This window comes from Oreochromis aureus, linkage group 15 (assembly GCF_013358895.1).
Source record: "Oreochromis aureus strain Israel breed Guangdong linkage group 15, ZZ_aureus, whole genome shotgun sequence".
In the NCBI taxonomy this organism is placed as follows: domain Eukaryota; kingdom Metazoa; phylum Chordata; class Actinopteri; order Cichliformes; family Cichlidae; genus Oreochromis; species Oreochromis aureus.
The window spans coordinates 15,252,389-15,274,134 of record NC_052956.1 but is presented as its reverse complement, the minus strand read 5'-3'; the positions used below and the strand labels follow the sequence as shown (position 1 = coordinate 15,274,134).

At 40.5% G+C, this 21,746-nt stretch overlaps 1 protein-coding gene across 9 annotated transcripts; it reads left to right on the top strand.

Annotated features, from left to right (window-relative positions):
- The first annotated feature begins 1,880 nt into the window (after positions 1-1,880).
- Positions 1,881-21,004, top strand: syt14b (synaptotagmin XIVb). Of its 9 annotated transcripts, none has more exons than XM_039598520.1 (10): positions 1,881-2,074; positions 6,220-6,267; positions 6,667-6,813; positions 10,845-10,991; positions 13,458-13,595; positions 15,222-15,481; positions 15,805-16,242; positions 16,650-16,830; positions 17,212-17,268; positions 19,371-21,004. In XM_039598520.1, the coding sequence occupies exons 3-10, from the start codon at positions 6,801-6,803 to the stop codon at positions 19,685-19,687; spliced, it is 1,551 nt and encodes a 516-aa protein (XP_039454454.1). In that variant the 5' UTR covers positions 1,881-2,074; positions 6,220-6,267; positions 6,667-6,800; the 3' UTR covers positions 19,688-21,004. The 9 variants fall into 9 exon arrangements, 8 of the variants coding, with proteins under 8 accessions (XP_039454454.1, XP_031586063.1, XP_039454453.1 ...); XM_039598521.1 differs by lacking the exon at positions 1,881-2,074 and adding an exon at positions 2,698-2,717; XR_005608276.1 differs by lacking the exons at positions 1,881-2,074; positions 6,667-6,813 and adding an exon at positions 12,265-13,242 and having other exon boundaries at positions 6,252-6,267; positions 19,371-19,803; positions 19,911-21,004.
- The last annotated feature ends 742 nt before the right edge of the window (positions 21,005-21,746 follow it).

The following is a 21,746-nucleotide window of genomic DNA, read 5'->3' as shown; positions in this document are numbered from 1 at the left end:
CATAAATGTGCCGCTCCATCAACACACACAGCTATCACACATTTGTTGTTTTTATTCTTAAGATGAATTATTCTTGAATGAAGACATTGATTTGACACAAGTAAAAAATATGGTTGATTATATTTATTGTTAGTTAAGAATAAGTTAAGTGAGGGTGAAAAAAGAAAAGAAAAAGGATGAGGAAGGGAGGGGAGAAAGAAAAAATGGTGAGTGATGGAGAGTTGGTAGGAGAGAAAGGGAGAAGAGGGGAGGTGAAAAGAAAGGGATATAAAGGAAGAAAGAGAAAGGAGGAGAGAAACTCCCAACAATCCCCTCTGAGCAAGCACAAGGCGACAGTGGTTAGGAAAAACTCCCTTTAAAGGAAGAAACCTATTGCAGAACCAGGCTCAGGGTCATCTGCCTTGACTAGTTGGGGGTGAGGGTGAGAAAAGGAAAGAAAAAGCATGAAGAAGGGAGGGGAGAAAGAAAAAATGGAGAGTGATGGAGAGGTGGAAGGAGAGAGGGGAGGTAGAGGGGTGAGGATATTGAAAAGCGGTGGAGGAAGATGAGGCTACACCTTCTCACGATGAAGTGAGGAAGCAGGAGGGTCCCTCCTCCAGAAAAACCAGAAGCCTTTCTTCTTTTTTGCCTTCTTTTGCAGGCACTGTTCCTGGAGCTCGTTTTTCTGTAGGATGAAGGTTTTCAGTTCTTCCATTGTTACTGCCATTTCCTCCTCAAGTTTCTTGCATTTTTTCTCCAGTTCTTCTAATTTTGCTTGTTTTTCTTCAAGCTTTTCTTTCAGATCTTTAGATTTTGCCTCCTGTAGTAGCTTTGCCTCGTACATGTCTGTATTCCTCTGTTGTACTTTGTTGTACATGTCTTCTAAGTTGTGATTTCTGCTCTGGATTTCTTGAAGCGTACACTTCAGGTCATTATGTGTTTTCTCCAGTTCTTGCTCTTGAACCTGCATTTCATTGTTTTTGCACCTTTTCTCCTTCTTGTTCAATGGTTTTCTCCTTCATTTCATTATGACATGTGTGCAGTTGTAGATTTTTCCTTTCTAAGTCTTGGAGAAAAAGTTGTGTACTGATGCACACATGCAGGGAAGAATTGTAGTTTCTTCCGGTGGAGTGGAGCCAATATTTGAATAATTTGTAAAGAACAAAACACAGTGCTGTAAAAAAAACCAAACCAAAACAAAACAAAACAAAACGACGAAAACACCAAGTGTGCAATTTGGCACACTCAAATTTTTTGGATATGTGGCAGTTACTTTGTCACATAGCGCCATGTTGGTGGGGATAGCCCCCCACTAATACATGAAATCGTCATTTAAAAACTGTATTTTGCATTGATTATTTTTTTATTTTTAAAAGAAAGAAGGACAAACAATTCAGGAAAGCAGCTCCATCTGCTCCGTATTTCAGTATTTTCTTTTAAATAAAAGTAACAACTTTACAATTATTGCTTTCTTAAACTATCAGTCAAATATCTTAGCTTAATCTTAGCTCAACTGCAACTGTGGGATTTTGCTCAAACATAACTTAATTAATTATGAACCAGTCAAACAAAGAATAACATTTCATAATTTCCTTAACATTTATTATAAATTATCTTATCAGTATTTATCATTATCTTATCAATATCGGGTCTTAGGTTTTTTATTCAACAATTAAAATTTTTGAAAAGAGAGTGCAATTGGACTGCAGTTAAACACGCAATATTTGCCCCAGAAATGAGGTGGACTAGTGGAATAATGTAGCACTACAGCAGACTTCTAAAGTGTAGGTTACAACTGGACAAATGAATGAAATGGAAATGAATGTTACCATGGAGAACAAAAATAGCCAACCTACATCAATAATACAGTTATACTGCACATATTTTTATTTGTAGCCCATTTTATATAATTGTTAGATGTTTACATTTTAAGTATCATATATATATAACTGTTACACAACCTCTCTCGCTCTCTCTCTGACACACACACACACACACACACACACACACAAATGAATGACCGGCCGCCTCCATCACACCCCCACACCCCTCTACAGTTGGTAGAGTCCGGGACGGAGCATCATGGCGATTGACGGTAGGTACTCGCTCTCAGGTGTCCTGCGGGACTCGTGGGAAACTTTGCACGGGACTGAAGGAGGACGTCTTTCCATAATCTCACGCGGTATTCACCGAATGTGTAATTTCTGGTCCAGTTTCTCTGTAACTCACGCGGCGAGTATACCGCAGTGCTCTGGAGGCGCGGGGCTGATGCTGAAGTGCGGACACCCGCACTGATGCAGGACCGCTGAGGTCTCATTATCTTCTCGGGATGTGCACGTGAAGTGATGCGCGAGTAAACCGAGACAAGCAGGCAGTCCCGGTGCTTTGATTTTAAACTAGCGACGTTTTTAGCAAAAGCGTCAGTTATGGGACACCTGTGAGCACGTAGCGATTAATTTGAATATTTTAACATAAAGTCTTAGCATACCGCTGCTTAGCGTCACATGACTTTTTGTTTTTCTTCCGTTAAAGTACTATATAACTTGGCGGAGGAATACGGTTGTAACATTTGAAAAACACTCCGCTGCTGTCAAACTTTATTTGATGGCTGCACGTGCTGTAGATACCTTCAGAGCTAACATGTGCAGCGGATCTAACAGCCTTCATGCTGAGGGAAAAGTGTCTCCTACAGGCTTTAGTGAGAGTGACCGGGACACATCACCTGGCAGCGACAAAAAGTAGGCTCGTGCCTTGTCCCGTCCTGTCACGGATACGGGTCTTATTGTTTCACGGGCACTTGTTCCTGCGCAGTGACACTTGAGAGAGGTGGTGTGGTTTAATTAAAGATAGACAGCTCCAGAAGAATTTTAATGTAATTTTTTTTAATTAGATGTTTTATTGCTAATTTTTAATAAAAATTCCAGCAGCTTGTTGTCACTGAGCAGGGGCGTGTGCAGAAGGGTAGCAATGGGTGGCACTTGCCCTTTCTAGTAATGCCATTGGTCTAGAACAGCCATTCCTAAAGTCAAGAGTGCTGGGCCCACTTAAAAAACAGAAAATCTGTGGGGCTCAACGAATCTTAAACCTTTACTCCATTCAAATATAAGAGAGGGTGATATGTTTCTTTGAAAATTTTATTCAAAATGTTGTTGCCTATAAATATTACTTGTTTTAATACTTTTCATATGAATAAATACATTTATATAAATTTGTAACTGTACATACTTGTGAGTAATTTCAAACTGAATTTCTGTTATTACCGCGGCCCACCTGCAGTACCTTCCCGGGGCACATTTTGGGAATCACTGGTCCAGAAGCTGGTCTTAGACCTTGATGTTAGAACATCATTGGATGAGGGTGTGGAGAGGTCCAGTGTTGAAATGTAAGGGCTTCACCATACCTACTATGCAGTGGCTGGCAAACAGAAGTTGGCATTGTTATATTAACTAATAGGTCGGTGTTAAGTTGCTTAACAAAAAAAGCAATTCTCTGGAAATGGTCAGATATGAGAACTGGACTGAAAATGAGTGAAAAAACAGCTAGTTTCCATAGAAAGTCTCTGAAGGACCTTCAGAAAATCTGGAGAAATGTAACCTAAAGTCTGGCTCAGTGAAAGCAGAATATGAGTCATGACTGTACACAGACAGACAGTGACAACATTTACTTCTATTATTGTAAAAATCCATCTCTTTTAGTGCTTTCAAGGCAAGGGCTTGTTGTACACTAAGAATTACTACAGTTTGGTTAGAATAGCCAACAGAGTTTCTGCTAATGAATTAATAGAATGAATTGAGTCGGTCAGGGTCTGTCTGCTACCTCAGTCACAGTTTTCTCTTTGCTCTGGCACTAAAAGTCAAGACCTTAGACAAATTCTACTATCTTGTACAGTCCTGGATGTGAAGGAACTAAGGCTACGTTCACACTGCAGGCGAAAGCGAATCAAATCCGACTTTTCTGACCCTATGCGATCCATATCCGATCATGGTATGACAGTTTGAACAGCACAAATCCGATATTTTCAAATCCGATCCAGGTCACTTTCGTATGTGGTACTGAATCCGATACATATCTGATGTTTTAGAAAGCGACTGCTGTTTGAATGGTCATGTCGCATTAAATCCGTCTTTTACGTCACTGACCCAAGACGGACGCCAATTATCAGTGCCGGAGAAGTGCCCGAGAAGACATCGTGAACGCTTCCTGGCCATCCAGTGTGGATGTTAGTGAAACTGTTGGGAAGACAACGTGAACATTTTATTTGTACTGTATAATCTGCAGATTCTGACAGAAATCTGCAACTATCCTTTGAAGCACCGCTCCTTTCTAAAACAGCAATAAGGATAATTAGTAGGCCATATGTAAATAACAAAATAACTTTATAAATTAAAGCAAAATTGGGAAACGTAAAAGTCTGAAACAAGTCTTTATATTAAGGGCCATCAGTCAAACAATACTGTTTGGTCTGGGTCTAAACAGAGCACGTTGTGTGTGACGTCGTCTTTTGCGCATGCGGGCTGCTTTGAGGGCCATGAACGGTTCACACTAGAGCGCATTTGCTGTCACATTTTATTTGTAGTGTGAACAACCAGACAAAAAAATCGGATTTGATCAAAAAATCGGAATTGAGCATTAAGACCTGCAGTGTGAACGTAGCCTAATACACCTTTTTTTAATGTTATGAAGGGATTCTTAATGCACTAAAATTTTGTTTCTTGGTTTGAGACAACTCAGCAACAAATTTCAGAATGTATAAACACATTGCCACTATTTTTAATCTAATAATAAACCTAAATTCAGAGCTAAGACGTGACCTTGCCAAACTCTTAAGTAGAGACACCTTAATTAATGGTGATACTGGAGCCTCAATACTGAACTGTTCAACCAAGAGAGATTATGTGTCACTGTAAAAACTTGGGGATGTGAAGGAGAGGAAGCACTGTTAACTTAAGCCTCATAGGGATTATGTAAAACGACCAGTTGACACATTATGAAATTGTATTCCAGTGAAAATACTAAAACCTAAAACTTATTTCCCTGTAACCCAAACAGAGCAGCGTATTACTGATGAATTTGTTGAAGTGTAAATTTAAGTTACGAAATCATGTTGATAATTTTCCAGCAAAGCAACTCATGCCAGGGATTTTGCATCCGTCGAGGAAATAGTTCATGTAATTTTATTTTTTCTAATTTCTACACTGTTGCTTATAGTTGTAGTGCTCCTGAATAAGGAGCCGACCCAAATACAGGAATTTGACAGAGGAACTTTTAGTGACTTGTTGAAGGGTTGGGTTCACATCTGTCACTGTACACGGACTTTTTCCTCTATTTGACATACCCAAAGGGAAGCCTTACAACCACACAACTACAAGGCTAAAATAGATGTAAGAGCATTTATTTGAAAGATGAAATATTCTATTTTCTTGTTTAGCATAAGGCTAAAATGCGCCTATCAATGAACCCTACCTTTTTATTGTTTTTGTTTTTTGGTGACTAGGTGAGTAATAAGGGGTTACACAGGAAGGCAGTTCAAAGCAAACAGTACAGTAAATGTCTCCAGAAAAATCAATCTAGAATAAAAACAAACCCTGTGCTCAAAACTTACAGGAAAGGATACGGGGAAACAATAATAAAAAATGCTCGACTGGGAACTGAAGGCCAGTGGCAATAGCTCTACAGGAGATGCATAAACAAGGGACAATGACAGCTAATTAAAAAGAGGCGTTATTAAAAAAAAATGTCCGGAAAACTAACAGAGACACACAGTAAAACTGACAGGGCATCATAGCTAAGTGGAATTACAAAATAAAACAGGAAATTACTTTGTTTAATCCATGCCAGTCATCACAGTAATGAGTTATTAGTTGCCTTATAAAAAATGCATGGAGCTATAATTACTGCCTTTAATATGCATGACTTCTTGACATCATTGAGCCTCAGAGTAGCTGTGGCAGAGTACATTTTTAAAAGTGTTCCTTTGTAGTGGCCCGTGGTTATTACTGGTATAGAGATGATTAATGATAGCCTACACTGCTCTATAGGCTAATATACCCATCAATATATTAAAGACAGAGAAACAGAGACCACGAAAAGCAAACAAGGTCATTCAAGCCTATTGGTTTTATGTTTGCTGACATGTTCATCTGTTTGCTCATTTAACCTGAGGACAGACCATATGTTTCTACATTGCATAAAGTCATATTTAAAACTCTGACTCCCAGCTTTACATCGTCTTTCTCACAGGAGGGGGGAGGAACTGTGGTGTTCATGAGCTCATCTGTGCCAGACGAGGTAAGACCACATTGCAACCACACATGCCAACAGTGCATGTGTGCATTTTCAAGAGTATATTTTGTTAAACAACAAGAAAAGAAATTAACCAGGGTATTTACAATAATATTGCATTTCTATTTAATTAATTTAATATTCATAATATTAACAGTCTTGTGATTTCCATTTTAGACAATAAAACCTAAAGAATACAAATTGGTTTAACATGACATAATTAAACCCCCCTTCCACTTCTTCCACTTTGGCTAGCTGTGCCACTTAATATTTAATATGTAATAATGTGAAAATGCAACAGCACAAAATGCAATCAGTTCAGAGAAATAAATATCCTATTGCAGTAAATTCCTGTTTAAACATCCTGCTTGGATGATGTACTGATGATTCTGATTTCTTGTGTAGTGTCATCTGCGGTGCATTGGTCTCTTTCCCACATCTGCACATCTCCAGACAGGAAGGGCGGCATCATGTTCTTTTAGATCAACATTAAGATCAACAGCAGGCTTTGGAGTTTAAATATCAAGAAATATTTGAAAATGACTCAGCTAGGTAAAGTGTTCTACAGCATCTTGGACTGATTATGGACTTCTGAATGATGGAGTGAATAACAGTCAGGTCAGGGATGATCTTTCCACACAGTAGTGTAGCTGTTCCTCTCTATCAGCCCTCCTGACAGGGTTCCCTTCATAAAAAGAGTTCCTAAATGCTGAATGTCACAGACATCAGCCCTGATGAATAACTGCAAATCCAGAAACTGAAATAAGAAGTTGTAGAATTCACCTCTGTAGCAAATTCTGATGATGAGGCATGTGGTTGGCATGCAGTAGGATTGTCTCTAAGATTTTGTGTGAGGCTTCTGTGAAATCTGATGCTCGGAGTCTTTTATATTTTTCTTTTATTTAATTCGTGGTGGTTTTCATGTTGTAACCATAGACACTATTAAAGCTGGCTGTGGCTGCTGTGAAAATTTCATTGGGTTTTGAAGTCCCATTTTGAAACCTTTTCACTGTCACCATCTTGGTTGCAGAAAACGGATGTGATTAGAAAGGAGTGGTCTGACTGGGAACCACTTGCTAACTTGCTAATGATTTGCTATTGGCAAGTTGTTAGTCATTGAATGAGTAGGTAATACCACGATCCAGCTTTAAGGCACTTATGCATTGGCTTCATTTTTCCAACCTGGAAGCTATGACATTATTTTGTTTTTGTTAGTTTTATTGTTGTTTGCACAGTAGACCAGGGATTGGTAATTAATTTTTACCAAGGGGCCACATGAGAAATTAGGACTGTTGTGCAGGGCTGGACCAATAAGCTTATAAAATGAGCGAAATTGAGTTCAGCTATAGGTTGAGGCCATCTACAGCAATCCCAATTTCTAATATGGACCCTTGGGGAAAAATGAATTACCCACTCCTGTTTCAAGATGTAAAAGCTTTACCCTCATCAGGTATAAAATAATCATTTGGCACATAGATGTGTGAACTCTTTATCCCTCCTGGCAAAAAGATCAAGAAGAAATGAACGAAAAGGGCAAACATAACAGCAATTAAAACAAATACAGGGAATATAAGTATTTCTTTAGCCGCTGTGAATTTAGTGCATATATTTTTTATCTTACCAATTTACCACTTGGCAGGTGCTACATATGTGCGCATTAACCAGTTACAACGAGTTAATCTGACACGTGTATTCACCATCTGTTATGCATTACAGCACAAGCTGATTTTCAATCCTCTTCCAGATCTTTGTTTCAGCTTTATTTTGTGAGTTTTCTGATGTAAGCAGATTATAAAATTTTGATATAATGCCATTTCTTAAGCAGGCCTTTGTGCGTGCATTTTTAAGCCTTTCTGTTGCATGACTGGAGAAGACTGGCTCACCCCCCACCCCCAGGCACTCTCTTTTGCTTGTGAATTTTTACTGAAATATGATGTATAGAATGCTTTTCTATAGCTTTCTCAGTAAGCACACGGTTCATGTGTGAATTATGCACAGCGTATCAAGTTTAGGTTGACTTCAGCAAAAGAAGGCAGCTGTGTGTTCATGATTTATTCAGAGTGGAGGTTTTGTTTCGTATCAGAGGTCCATGTGTAAGCAACAATTCCAGGTTGCATAACGAGCATGTCCCAGAAACGCCACTGAGTTTTAAAGCTTTAAACAAAGTAAATTAATCAAGCACTCGCAATGAGGAAATTTTAGTCATTCTGTGTCTTAGCAGTTTAGGAACATGAAAGAGTAATTTGCTTCCCTTGTTTTATTTGACACAGACACTTCATTCAAACTAGCTCACATTTCTCTCAGGCTGTTATTCATTTTCTCGATGAATGCTTCAGTGGCTGTGCTGTCATGTTTGTTTGTTAGCTCGTTGGAGTCATTACCTGGGGAAAAAAAGGTAGATTGAATCCTGAGGCTCATTTCAGAATCCTGAGTTCAGCCTGAGTTCACATGCTGTAAGAAACAGATTTATTCTGTTATTTTTATCTTGTTTATTCAGTTTGCACACACAGATTGCACATGCACACACACTCAGGGAGGATAAAATGAGACGAAAGAGCGGAGTTTTAAAAAAAATCTACCTTAATCTGCTCTGCTCTTAAGAGAGATATCACACTTTCCTGGGTATTATGTAAAAACAGGAGGGCGAACTGTTTCAAAGGCCTTTTTGCTGCTCCGCTCCACTTTCCAGTGTATATTGTTGGGGGGGCTCAGGTTACCCCAGGTGTCTGAATTATTCAGCTACTGTTGACATTTACAGAATATGGCCATGTATGAAGTGTCATCGCTTGCCGCAGCTCAAGACCATAAGCTGTTCGTTTTCGACAGATGGCTGCTGCTCTCGTAGCCTCAGAGGTCATTCTGCCTCAATCAACACTGCTGTCGGGAGTGAGAGTTGATACGTAAGCCTGGCGAGTGCTGGACCAGACTAAGTGTAAGGGATTTGTTACATGTAGGATTACTTTTGAGCAGGACAACTTTGTTATTTTCCCCCCTCTTCTTAGATCATTTACTATCAATGCTTTAAGAAGCAGTGCTTTTTGGGAACAGCTGGCTTTAAAGAGGATATTCATTTAGAGGAGGTAAGCCTCTGTTGTCACATTGCTCTCTTATCTCCCTCCTACTTCTTTTGCCGTTCTTGGGAATTTAGCATTCACCATTTTGGCAGTCTGCAGCAGGCAGCAGCTAGTTGTCAGGCTATAGTCATCTCTGCCTGTTGCCATGGTGAGACAAGTCGGTCCATAATAAGTTCAGTAACAAGGTTTGCGAAAGTATACCTCTGTTTTTCTCTCTCGTTTTCTCATCTGAGACCGAATTTTTACACCAATTTGATCAATGACGGGTGATTGGTCCTCAGGATGTGACCACCTGCTACAATGCAGACGTGTAACAACTGTCGAGCTCCGTCAAGTTGGCCCAAATATACCTCAGGTTTATGTCTTTGTTTTATTTTAATGTTGAAACAAACAGTCATCTTCAATTTCACCAAACTCATACCACCAAATATAATGTGTCACAAATGAAAATGAAACAACACGGCAATATTGTGAATGAGGGTTTCAGTAAGCAGTGTAAGATTTCACCTTAAAGGGACGTGAAGCAGCATCTTAAAGCTTCCTGTGGCCGTTTTTAGACAGTATTTAAATGAGTAACTGCAGTGTGAAGTTGGTTGTTTGCTCCTGTGAGATGCGTGCGATCTAATTCTGCTATGTTATATTATAACACAACAACTCAACATAACCCTCGAAACTCTTTTATACTATTGCTCTGGTATTTTGCTTAGTTACAATCAATGAGGTGTGATTGGACAATTTGGATTAGGGGTATAAAAGAACCTAAGCCTTAAAAATGGAAATGCAGAGGGATTAATTCCTGAATATGCCCATAGTTTTTTATTGGGATTAAATTTTATTAAGGCAGTAATATGTGCCTATAACTCGCTCAGTTTCAGTGTCTCTTATTTAACAATCTGCCCTTTCAAGTGATCTTTAGAAATGCCGTTCATGCTTCACTGTCCACCTTCTCTCCCCTGTTTCCCTGGCTATTACACTGTGCTGTGTCTGTGCTGTAGCCTATTAAACCAAGGCCCGGTCTGTTTTTTTTTTTCCCTGGGTTTGCTGAGTCTAGGTTTCAGTTAGATACAGTCCCTTTGAGGCTCTTATAAAAATAGCACAGGGCTGCATGGTTACATGAAGTATGGTTGGCCTACATACAGTGCTGTAGATTTTATCTGGTGTGCTTTTGAAGTGGATCTGTTAAAATGAACAATATCTAACTCTCCTCTGACAAGCCAAAATGGTAGGAGTTTTATTGCAACTTTAAGACGCTTATCACAAAACAAATTAATTGACTGGGGTTGTTTGCGGCTTTTCAGGAGTCCTGATCAAAATACTTTTTTTTTTTTTGTTACCACCTTGTGTATTTTTATTAGAAAAACATGAGGCTCTTTTTTTCTCACATAATCAAATACCTTGGTTTGGTATTACTTCTGTTTTAACATTTGGATTTCTCTTTTTCTGTCAGTTCTTGCTTTGCTTGTTCCTCATGGCTCCTCTTCTTCTTCTTCTTCTTCTTCTTCTCCTCAGTGTCTCCCGAGCTCCTGGGTGTCCTGTCTTCCATTGCAGCCTTCATGGCATTGATGGCTCTGTTTTTTCTTTACCTCAACAACAAATTGTCAGTGGAGAGTCCTGACAATCTGTCACATCTCAGTGACTATAAGAACAACCAGCCAGGTACTCAACACACTCAAAGATTTATTACGCTATTAAATCTGTAGAAATTTATGCAGACGTTTGGATTGCTCTCGGCTTTATTGTGTAGGCATCACTGTAATGACAACGCGTCCACATCTTTATGAGCCATGCTTAAACTGAACATTGTACGTACTGCATTATGATGTTAATGGCAGCTTTGCATCCTCTTAGCGATCTCGGTGTTCTGTTAAAAAATACAACGGCATATGAACTGAGACAACACTTCTCCAAGTCAAAACGATGTCATTCTATTACCTCAGCTTACCGTTTTGTTTCTTAATTTGTACACTTGTACAGAATTTGCTCTCTGATTAAGAATTAAAACCCTCTCAACGTGTGTAAGTCTACTTATGTCCTTCTTAGGTCTTCACCAAGGTTCCTTGGACTTTCCCGTTGTTCTCAGTATTGGTCAGTCCATTGAGTTTTGTCAAATAAATGATTTTTCTGTAGTCAATCATGATCACTAAAGAGAAGTAACAAGGCCTTGGCCTTGTCAAGTTAAGTAGAACCTTAAGCACCACTTATTAAAAGTAAGCATATTTGAGCCTGCATGTGTATTTTTTGAACCTGGGTGGAATAGGGAAAATCCAAACTAAAAAACTTGTGCATCCAACTCTTGTTACCCCTCAGCCATAAAAGGCTGATGGTGAATTGTGGTGATGTGTTGTTCAGTGTAGAATTGGTTGCATGTGTTAGCGCTGATGCCAAAAAGCATGACCCAACAATTCCCACAGTTCATCCACCGATGAGTCACCGATGCAGCCCGTGGATTCAGTCTGTTATGACTATTGAATGTTCGGTTCGCAAACCAGTCATAATGTGTGCGTTCGCAAAAAGCACCAAGACAAAACCAGCACAGTGTCAGAGTAGAGGAGGTAAGAGTTAGCACAGGTGGGAAAGAAAGAGGGTGAAATCTGAAGAAAATGTTGGCTGAAACCATTACATGTGTAACACTGCAGTTTTTGTATTTTCTTATTTTGAAGGCAGAATAATACACATTTTATTGCTTTTGCTTTGACAGACATAGTCTTGTCAAGTCTTGAACTGAAAGCTTTTATTGTGGTCTTAATTGTATTTTTCTTTTAGTCGATGACTAGGCTTACTCCACATCCGTGAAACTGACTGATAATGTCTAAGCATGAGACCTGAAACAAGTATAATTCTTATTACCACCATATTGGTGTGTATGTATATGTCAGCACTCACTGTAACACTGCCAGCACACCATGCTAACAAACACATGTTGTGTCAGTGCCTCTGATGAGCTAATCTAGTGGTCAGCGTGGTGACAGGAGGAACCCCGGCTGAGAGATGGCCTTCTTCAAGAGTTTCCAGCAGAACCTCCCATCTGTCAACATTTCCTCCATCTTGGACTCAGTCACCAGTCGTGTGGACGATCTCGCCAACGCCGTCAGCGATGTCACCTACGCTGTCAGCGACCAGCTGACCGAACAGGTCACTACTATCATCGACAAGGTGCAGGAAAAGGAAGATGGAGAAAACGGCAGCCAGGAATCGGGTCAGAATTCCACCCTGCAAGAAGGCAAGTCCGGCAGTAAAAGCATGTGGCAAATGCCCAGAGACTCAGAGGGGGGGAACACAGGCTCAAAGAACAGCCAAACTAGTGATACAACCGAGGCAGAGAACTCTCAGAGCCAGCTGGAGTGGGAATGGAGGGACGGATGTTGGCGAGTTAAAAAGACAGAAGCCGAGTTAGCAGAGGAAGAGAGGAGGAAGAAAGAGGAGAAGGAGCTACAGGAGAGGAGAGAACAGAGGAGAAGAGAAAGGAGACAGAAGCAACTGGAGAAAGAAGCCAAGTCTCCGAGAAATGAAGAAGACTCTCAAGAGGGAAGGCAAGAGGAGAAGGCTGATGATTTAGAAAACACAGAAAAGAAGTCAAATGACCAATCAGCTGTTCAGCAAAAAAGTGGTAACGGTGATAAAACTCCTCACTCACCTGGTTGTGAGAGTGAAAGCAGGGTGTCAAAGCCGGAAGAGCAAAAAGATCATGAGAAAGAGGGAGAGAAGGTAGAGGACGGCACTGAGCGAGAGGGAGACGATGAGGAAGAATCTGAGCTTTCTAGATCTTCTTCCAGAGTGAAAACGTCGGATAAGAAAAAGGGGAAAGCCGCAAAAGAGGGTTCGAAAAAAACTGAAAAGGCTTCAGATGTGGAGAAAAAGAGGGACAAAGGCAAGAAGAGCAAAAAGGGGAAAAAGAAAGGAAACCAAGGTTAGAGAGTGTGCTGCTTCTCTTTCCTCACTGCCCTTTGGATCTTCTCTTCTGCTCATGTTTTCAAGTTCTTGCACTAAAATTCACATTTTTGACCTGTTGTGTGCCAGTTTCAGCAGCTGCATGTTTAACTGGTTGAGTTTGTTACTTCGTTAAATATTGCACACGTTATAATCTGTGATTTACTAGAATTAATGCCCATGTGTGACGTGCAGAGGGAGTTTTATCAGACAGTGAGGAGGACAGAGTTCCAGAGGGCGAGGCCCAGCAGAAGACAACCTCTGCATGGAGCAGCACACGCAAACAGTCATCTGAGCACGGAGGATACAGCAGCGAGGCCTCCAGTGAACAGGGTGAGAGCACATGCAGTGGAAGAGTATGTACACGGTACATCGCTGAACATAAAAACCCCACAAAATCAGATACAATATGAAGAGAATCATAAAACACATTGCATACAAGAATCATCTAAGATTGCATAAATAACAGCAAGAAATAAACCTAAACTCTAAACATCAAGTGCATAAAATCTTTTTGTGTTTATTTATCTGTAATTGTAGCAACTATTCTTTTTTTTAATTGATGGAAATAGCTACAAATTTTGGGTTTCATTTCTTTGAGCCCCAATGTCTCTTTGGTGGATCATATGGAGAGTTTCTGGCGAGTGTCCTTTTCTCTAAACATCTTGGGTTAGTGCTAAATGTCTGTTACTGCAAGGAAGTAAAACTTAATTGTTTTCTTTCCCAGACTTGGAATAGAAAATTGATAGCAGTCTAACACCCAAATACATGAGTCTGGTTATAATTCAATAATGACACTACCCTCAGGACTAATGGGGAAAAAAAACTCACCCAGATTGATCCAGAAGTAACAAATATTCTCTTGCTAAAAGTCACCATTTATATCTTTATGCACTGATATGTTTTGATTGTGTTGTGTTCACCTGTTTCAGATGCCAGGCCTATCTAAGCTAACTGGCTGTATCTTCATTTTTACTGCACAAACATAATGTGGTGTTCATCTTTATTGTTGTAATATGATCTTTGAATGTTTTAATTAAAGCTGCTTTTGTCAAATATTGTGATGTGGAAAATAATCACAGGATACATATTTAATAAATAGATTTAATATGAATATGAATAACTAAGGAGCCAATATTGATCATGTGCCTCATCACATGAGCCAAAGTGTGAAAAAGGGTGTGGGTTATTATCAGCAGAGGTTTCATGTGAAACCATTGCAAGGTATTAGATTGAATTAAAGGCACCTGGAAAGGGATCTAAAAACTACATTTTAGGTGGCAGACAGTTGATGTTGTAAGCCACCCCTTCTGTTCAAAGATGGTTGTTCACAGTGGACATGGCTTCTTTCATCCTCTTTCAAACCATCTGTCGTCATTGACATCCTCGAAAGAGTGACCTTTGTCCTTTAGATCCAGATGTACAGCTCAGTCTTGTCCTGTCGAGGTGGCGCTTCTGTGTTGTCATGTGTTTATAATTCTACCCTGGAATTATAAAATTATAAAACTTATAGTTTTCATTTATTCACTTAAAAAAAAGTGGACTCATTGTTAAAAACAAAAAACAAAAACCCATTTTTACATTAAATAGCACAAAAACAGGAGTAGTATAAAGCACAGTGGTTGGGGGGGGGGGTGGGGGTGGCTTTATTAGTAGGAAAAGGTGTAAAATGTATGAAAATATAATACAAGTTTAAATATATTTGCACGTCTTGTAATTTTCCATCTAGTGGGCCAGACTGGAGTCTTTGCCAGGCCAATTATGGCCCCCTGACCTTATGGTTGACACCACTATATTAGTACATGAAATGTTGTTTTTCCAAGATTTAAGACGGAGACAGAGGAGACACTGTATGTTGCTAGACTGAATGTTGCATACCTAGTGAGTTTCCATGCAGAGCACAGTATGACTCCAGTAACACTCCTTCTGCATCCCTCTTTGTCACTGTCATGAGAGCAGCCAGCAGCATCCAGAGGATAAAGAAAGATTCCTCACTTGGTGAACCTCAGCCTCCTCCGTACCAAGACGAGGGCTCGGGGGCCTGCGTGGGTTCTCGATACCGCTCAGAGCGAGGGGTCAGGAGAGCGCCGACCCCACAGCGCTGTGACAGCCCCCACTGCTCCAGTGAGGCAAGCGGGGACCAGGACACTGAGAGTTACCTCAACAAAGCCTGTGATGAGGACATACCCAGTGACAGCACTGCTGTTCTAGGGCCAGAGGTGGGAGATCAGACCTACTGTTTGTTGTCTTTTCTGTGTCTAAGCAGTTTGTTTTGGATGCCCTGTAGTTTGATGGAATGATCAAAGTTGGGAGCAACACTTCATCAAGACTTACAGGAAGGGCTGGGTGATATGTTCGCTGACAACAGTTTCATTTTTTTGTTGTGTATTTTCTGTAAAAATGTGGAAATATACTCTGAACTGACTTGATTATTTGAGTGTTCTAATACTATGTCAGAATGGTGAAAAATTAATAAATCACGGAAATTAAAGTAAAATCCATAAAGGAAGGGGAAATTGTTTTTTCTCTTCTGCACATTCAGGATGGTTCTGGTCCTCCGCTTCCCACTGCCTACGAACCAGAGCCCCTCGCCAAATACGGCACCCTGGATGTCGCCTTTGAGTACGATTCCAGTGAGCAGTGGCTGGCCGTCACTGTCACAGCTGCAACTGACATTCCTGCTCTCAAACAGACCGGCAACATCTCGTGGCAGGTCCACTTGGTCCTGCTGCCCACCAAGAAGCAACGTGCTAAGACCGGCGTTCAGAAGGGCCCGTGTCCCGTCTTCACAGAAACATTCAAGTTTTCCAGGGTGGAGCAGGAGGCCCTGGGAGACTATGCTGTTCGCTTCCGCCTGTACAGCATCAGACGGATGAAAAAAGAGAAGGTCCTGGGAGAGAAGGTGTTCTACCTAACGAAGCTCAACCTGCAGGGCAAAATTGCTCTACCTGTCACGCTGGAGCCTGGCTCTGAACTTACAGTGAGAACACTTTTTAAATATACTTTACATCTCAAATATCAGCTGTACACCATTTCTACTTTATTTATCCTTATTTTCAGCATTGCTTCATCTACAAGTCCTTGGAGAAGCAGTTATTTTATTTTTTATTTGAGCAGTTATTAAGAAGCAACTGTGGGCATCTAGGACATAAAAATTGCATGTATAGTGTCACCATTTAAAAAAACATTTTAAAAAAGTTTTACTAAATAAGGTTTAAGATGCTTTTTTCCACTGAAAGTTACATTTCTATCATCTTTCTCTATAGATTCAGAAATCTGTCTCCTAACTCCTAGGTTGATTAATGAATTATTGGCTTCTTATTGTTTTAATTGATGATTAAGTGGTAAGTGAAACAAATAAAGTGCCTTTGGGTTTTGCTTTGCCAGGGTTGTGGCTCTGTGGTGAGCGTGTCTCGCAGTGCGGGGGCTCTGTCCTATCGCTCCACTGAAGACTCATCCACACCTGAGATCCTCCTGGGTCTCATCTACAACTCTGCCACAGGGCAGCTCTCAGCTGAGGTAATCAAGGGAAATCACTTCAAAACCACAGCATCTGATAAACCCGTCAGTAAGTACATATATTTAACTTTGGGCTTTTGTGCCAGCGTGGGTTGAAGTGTGGAATGACGCTGTAAATTGTTCAGTTAAACTTCTCTTCCTCCGATGGGTGCTGATATGTCAGGCTATTGTTTGGGCCGAGCAGATGGGCAGGACTCCCAACAGCATGCAACAGAAGCAAATAGAGGATCATTACATTTGAACGTGGCACAAACACCAGCTTTTTAATAACCTAAGCTATTAAAGCCAAAATGCTGAAGGACCTGCTGCTTATCATGCTCGCCGTGCTTCCCATGAAAGCTGACCTTCTGCTGTATATCGCAATCTTTAAACTGCTTCCCCTCTTTCTTCTTTCCAATGGTGTGTGTGCTCTGGTGTGTGTCTGCCACAGATGGTCTGTTTTGTTGTGTAAAACACTTCGTAGGGGGACAGCTTTATATCATGAGAGGTAAGACAAAAGTAAACTAAATGTAAGCTCTCTGTACGTTTGTAGATTTGATGAGGGTTGTACAGATGTGTAGAACTGTGTAAAAGTATTGTCCCATCTCCCATTTCTTTACATTTTTCTCTTTATATTGCCAGGCTGTATTGTAATTTTTAAAAGTGATGTTGAGCAATAGTTCTCCAGGCGTTCTGAAGGACCTTCAGAGCTTTTTCTTGGGCATTGGATGCTTTTTCACTCATTTTCAGTCCAGTCCTTGTACCTGACCATTTTCAGAGGAATGCGGTTTTGTTTGTTAAGCCACTTAACACTGATGAATCATTCACGCATGAACTAACTCAAGAGATGAATCGCTGTTCTGTTTGCAGACACTTTTTTAAATAGTATTTTTTTATTTTTTAACAGCCTTTTTACAATTTTTTTAATCTATGAAAAGTTTGACTAACATAATGTTTTCATCAGCAAGGTGATTACCTAAGAGCTATGAGATTGGTATAGCTCCTCCTTTAAAATTTGAGGAAACTTTACATAATTGGATGACAAAGGAAGAAGTGACAACCCTAAAAAAAACTATCTGCAGCAGATAAACAGAAAGTCCCATCCTTACAAACTAAGAAAAAATCTAGCACCGCGTTTGCAGGACATGCATCTAAAACTTGAGTTGATCCATCTATTGTTCACTGAAGCCTCAGCAGAAATGGTCTCAGCGGAAGTGTTCCTGTCAAGAAACCACTCTTAAAGAAGGGAAACAAGGAGAAAAGGATGTATGCCAAATCACACAAGAACCGAACTGAAAATCAGTGCCAGCAGGTCTAATTTAATGGGGAATGGCCTCCCCAGTGTCCAGACCTCAACATTATTGAAGCAATGTAGGATCATCTTGACAGAGAACAGAACGAAAGGCAGCCAACATCCAAAGAAGAGCTTTAAATGAATGTTAAGAAGCCTGGAGAAGACTACTTAGAGAAATTACAAGAAAGCTTGGCTATAAGAGTTCAGACTGTGCTGAAGAACAAAGGTGGTCATACCAAGTTTGTTAGAATTTCACAAACTTTGTTTTATTTTCCTTATTTACTGCATGTTTCCATGTATTTATTTGCACATTTCATTTCATTCATTCTTGCAAAATATAAAGAAATGTGGGGTAGATCAAGATGTCTGTGCACTACAGTATGCACTGTAGGTACCAGTTTGTAGCATTAGGTTTGGTCCTCTGAGGCCAGACTTCAGCATTTTGCTTTCTTGTCAAACAGGGTGAATTCAGCTCTCACTTCTTTATGTTCTATATAAATCTAGAGCTGGGAGCTTAGCTAGTTGTGCATTAATGTGGTGAACGAATGTCAGTTACAAAAAAATTTGATGGATTAAAGATTTGATTGGTAGGAAACTTTTGGCTAATAGTGCAGATCCATGTAGTGCATTTAGTTTTTTATTAACATTTAATGTGTTTTTAGTTTAACAGACACAGTTGTTTTTTTAGTAGTAACCCCAGTAAACCAGGTATGCTGCTTCCAAATGTAAGCATCGAGGGAACAGCTTGCTAACATCAGAAGTGGCACAGTCAGAGGAGCATTAGACTGACTCTACAGATTTAGTTAAATTAGGTCAGCCCTTGGCTGGCTTGCTGTTTTCTCCTGTCGTTACTCTCAGATAATCCAACTTTCTCCAGGCTCTAACTCCATATTTACTAAGCTGATAGAGATCAGTATCTTGGCAAGAAAGTAGCTTCCCAGAAATGTCAGTCATGTCAGTCAGTAGTTCCTCTCAAGACACAAAGTTTTTAGTTTTCTACCCTGCACCGAGTTGCTTGCATTTTCTAAAGGTCACTTCCGTTTGGCATCATTTATAATTTATGTGCAGAATTTTTCAGAAATTTGCTGCCAGCAAATATGAAATAGATTAATGTGACTTCATTTGCAGTTTTCAAAGAGTTCCACAGTTTGCCTTAAAAAATCCATCAGCAGCATGAGTTTTAGGAGTGAGGCAATTATAGCATTCTTGGTGTTGAGGGGTATTATTAAAAGACACTCCGTACCTCCTGCTGTAGTACATATGTCCGACCACTTGATGGCAATGTCTCACTTCTCTCCTCCAATGCTTCCTTTCAGACACCTATGTGAAGCTGACCATGCTGGACTCAAAGGGAAAGGAGATGTCCAAGTGTAAGACGGCCGTTTGCCGTGGCCAGCCCAATCCGATCTACAAGGAGACATTCGTGTTCCAGGTGGCGCTCTTCCAGCTGTCCGAGGTGTCACTGGTGGTGTCGGTGTTCTGCCGCCGGAGCAGCATGAGGCCCAGGGAGAGGCTGGGCTGGGTCTCCCTGGGCCTCAACAGCACCAGCGAGGAGCAACAGGCCCACTGGACAGAGATGAAGGAGGCGGAGGGACAGCAGGTCTGCCACTGGCACACCCTCACCGACACATAGGAGGACGATTTTCCAAGACCGAACTTCCAGAGAGAGCATTCCCTCTACATTTTTGGAGCGCAAGAAAACTCCCTGTGGGATGTGTGTTGTGTGTGTGTTGCGTACAGGTGTGAGAGGTGAGCATGGGTTCCCAGTCTTAACTGCCAGACTGCATGAATACCCTTTAATCTGCCACCTTTCTCTGAGACAGATGGGCTGACTCCTGCTTCCGCCTTGTTTACAGGACCATGTTAAGACACTTCCAGACATTTTTCCGCCTCTGAATCTTGGACCAAAGAGCTCGGTCCAGTACTAGCAGGCTCCTTCCTTCTTTCCTTTTCTGGATTTCAGCTGCCACCAGCATACCAGACATTACTCAATCAGTCGTAGCCACCGACAAAAGACAATGAATGAAGAAGACTGTTACAAAGGGCCTATAACATGCTGCAGCTATACTTACAAGCTGTGCTTTCTACAGTTTGTTTACATGCACATGACATTATGCAAGATTCATTCATAGGTTTTTCCTTTTAGGTTCTTGGGTTATTCTTCCTAGTCTACCAGTTTTATGGTCGTTTCTGTGGGCTGTGCGTTAAACAAAGACAGATTTTCTTTTTTATCTCGTGGTCTTGCATAACTCAGTGCACTATGCATCTGACGCCACTTTAGATGAGAGGAATGCAATTCTTTCTTGAGCTTGCCGAGTCTCTTACAGAATTGGACACAGCTCTGCATGCCACCGCTATCAAAGAGCAGCTTCCTTTCCTGTGTAATGCAGATCGAGCCTGTTTCACTATTCAGCCTTCTAACAACTCAGCCATGTTCATTCATGTAGAAACATGGTGCTTCCCGCTGAGGAGGAATATGCAAAAGCCTGCACAGGCCAAGTAAACCTGGCCGTTTCTGCCTCGACTGTGTACGCTGTAACGCGAGTTTGAGTGGCGAGACAAATCACAAGAAGGAGATGATCATATTTTCTCATTTTCATTTTTAATAAAGGCTAAAATAAAACGGGGAAAAAGTGTTGTTCAGAACTGAGAAATCTTATTATCCAGGCGAGGGGTTCATCTGGAACAAAGGCCATTTTAAACTCATCTGAAAGAGCAGCTATGAGTCAGAAAATCCCCCATAAGAATACTGAAGACTGCACAGCCACACCCTTGTATTAGTGAATGAAACCATTTCCCCTGCTTCTGCTGGTTGAAACCGAGAGGCGCATTCTTCTTTCTCTGTCCCAATGATGTCAGATTTGAACCCTTCTTCTCACTTATGAATACTGCAACCACTCCTCGTCCCTTTAGAGCTTCTGTTGGGACAATTTCAATTTATAATTTATCAAAAGAGGTTTTTCCAGTTTTTAATAAAAAACAGATGTTATCTAGATTTTCTAATAGATTATCATTTTTTTCACAATTAGGAATAACAGAAAATTTTTAGTTTGGTTTGCACTTAGTTTTAAAGTGCGGGTTGTGTTTAGCCAGCACTGATAACCATTGACACAATATTGGAGAACAGGCCTGTTCGCATTCTTGGAGAGTTAGCTTTAATGGCAAATGCGCAGTCCGAGCCAGCTTAATGTAGCCTAAAGACTGGAAATGGAGGAAAACATCCAGGGTTGCCAGGTCTGTGGTTTTCCTGCTTAAATGAGCTGCTTTCGAAGTGTGGGATGAAATATTCATGGGCTGGCTGGATAGATGGATCATTATGCATTTTGCATAAAAATTAAATTTAAAAATAATAATAATAATACTAAAGTACCACATTGTAAAAATATTGTTAAAATATTTACTTAGACAGATCCAGACTCCAGATCGGCATATGGTGCTGTAATGCTTTCCTCCTCCAAACACCTGCCTCTCATTCCCAACTCTGGCCACTGAGTTAGTTTTGTGACACACACACACACACACACACACACACACACACACACACAGCAGGCAGCCCTGGAAGTGGCTGTGACTAAAGATATGAAGGTCTGCCTGACAAATCAAATTTTTGTGCAGCAGGTTATGAACAACTAGTAACTACATGATATATGTTTCACATCTTTTAAGGTTTCTCTGCCTTAATTTTCACAAAA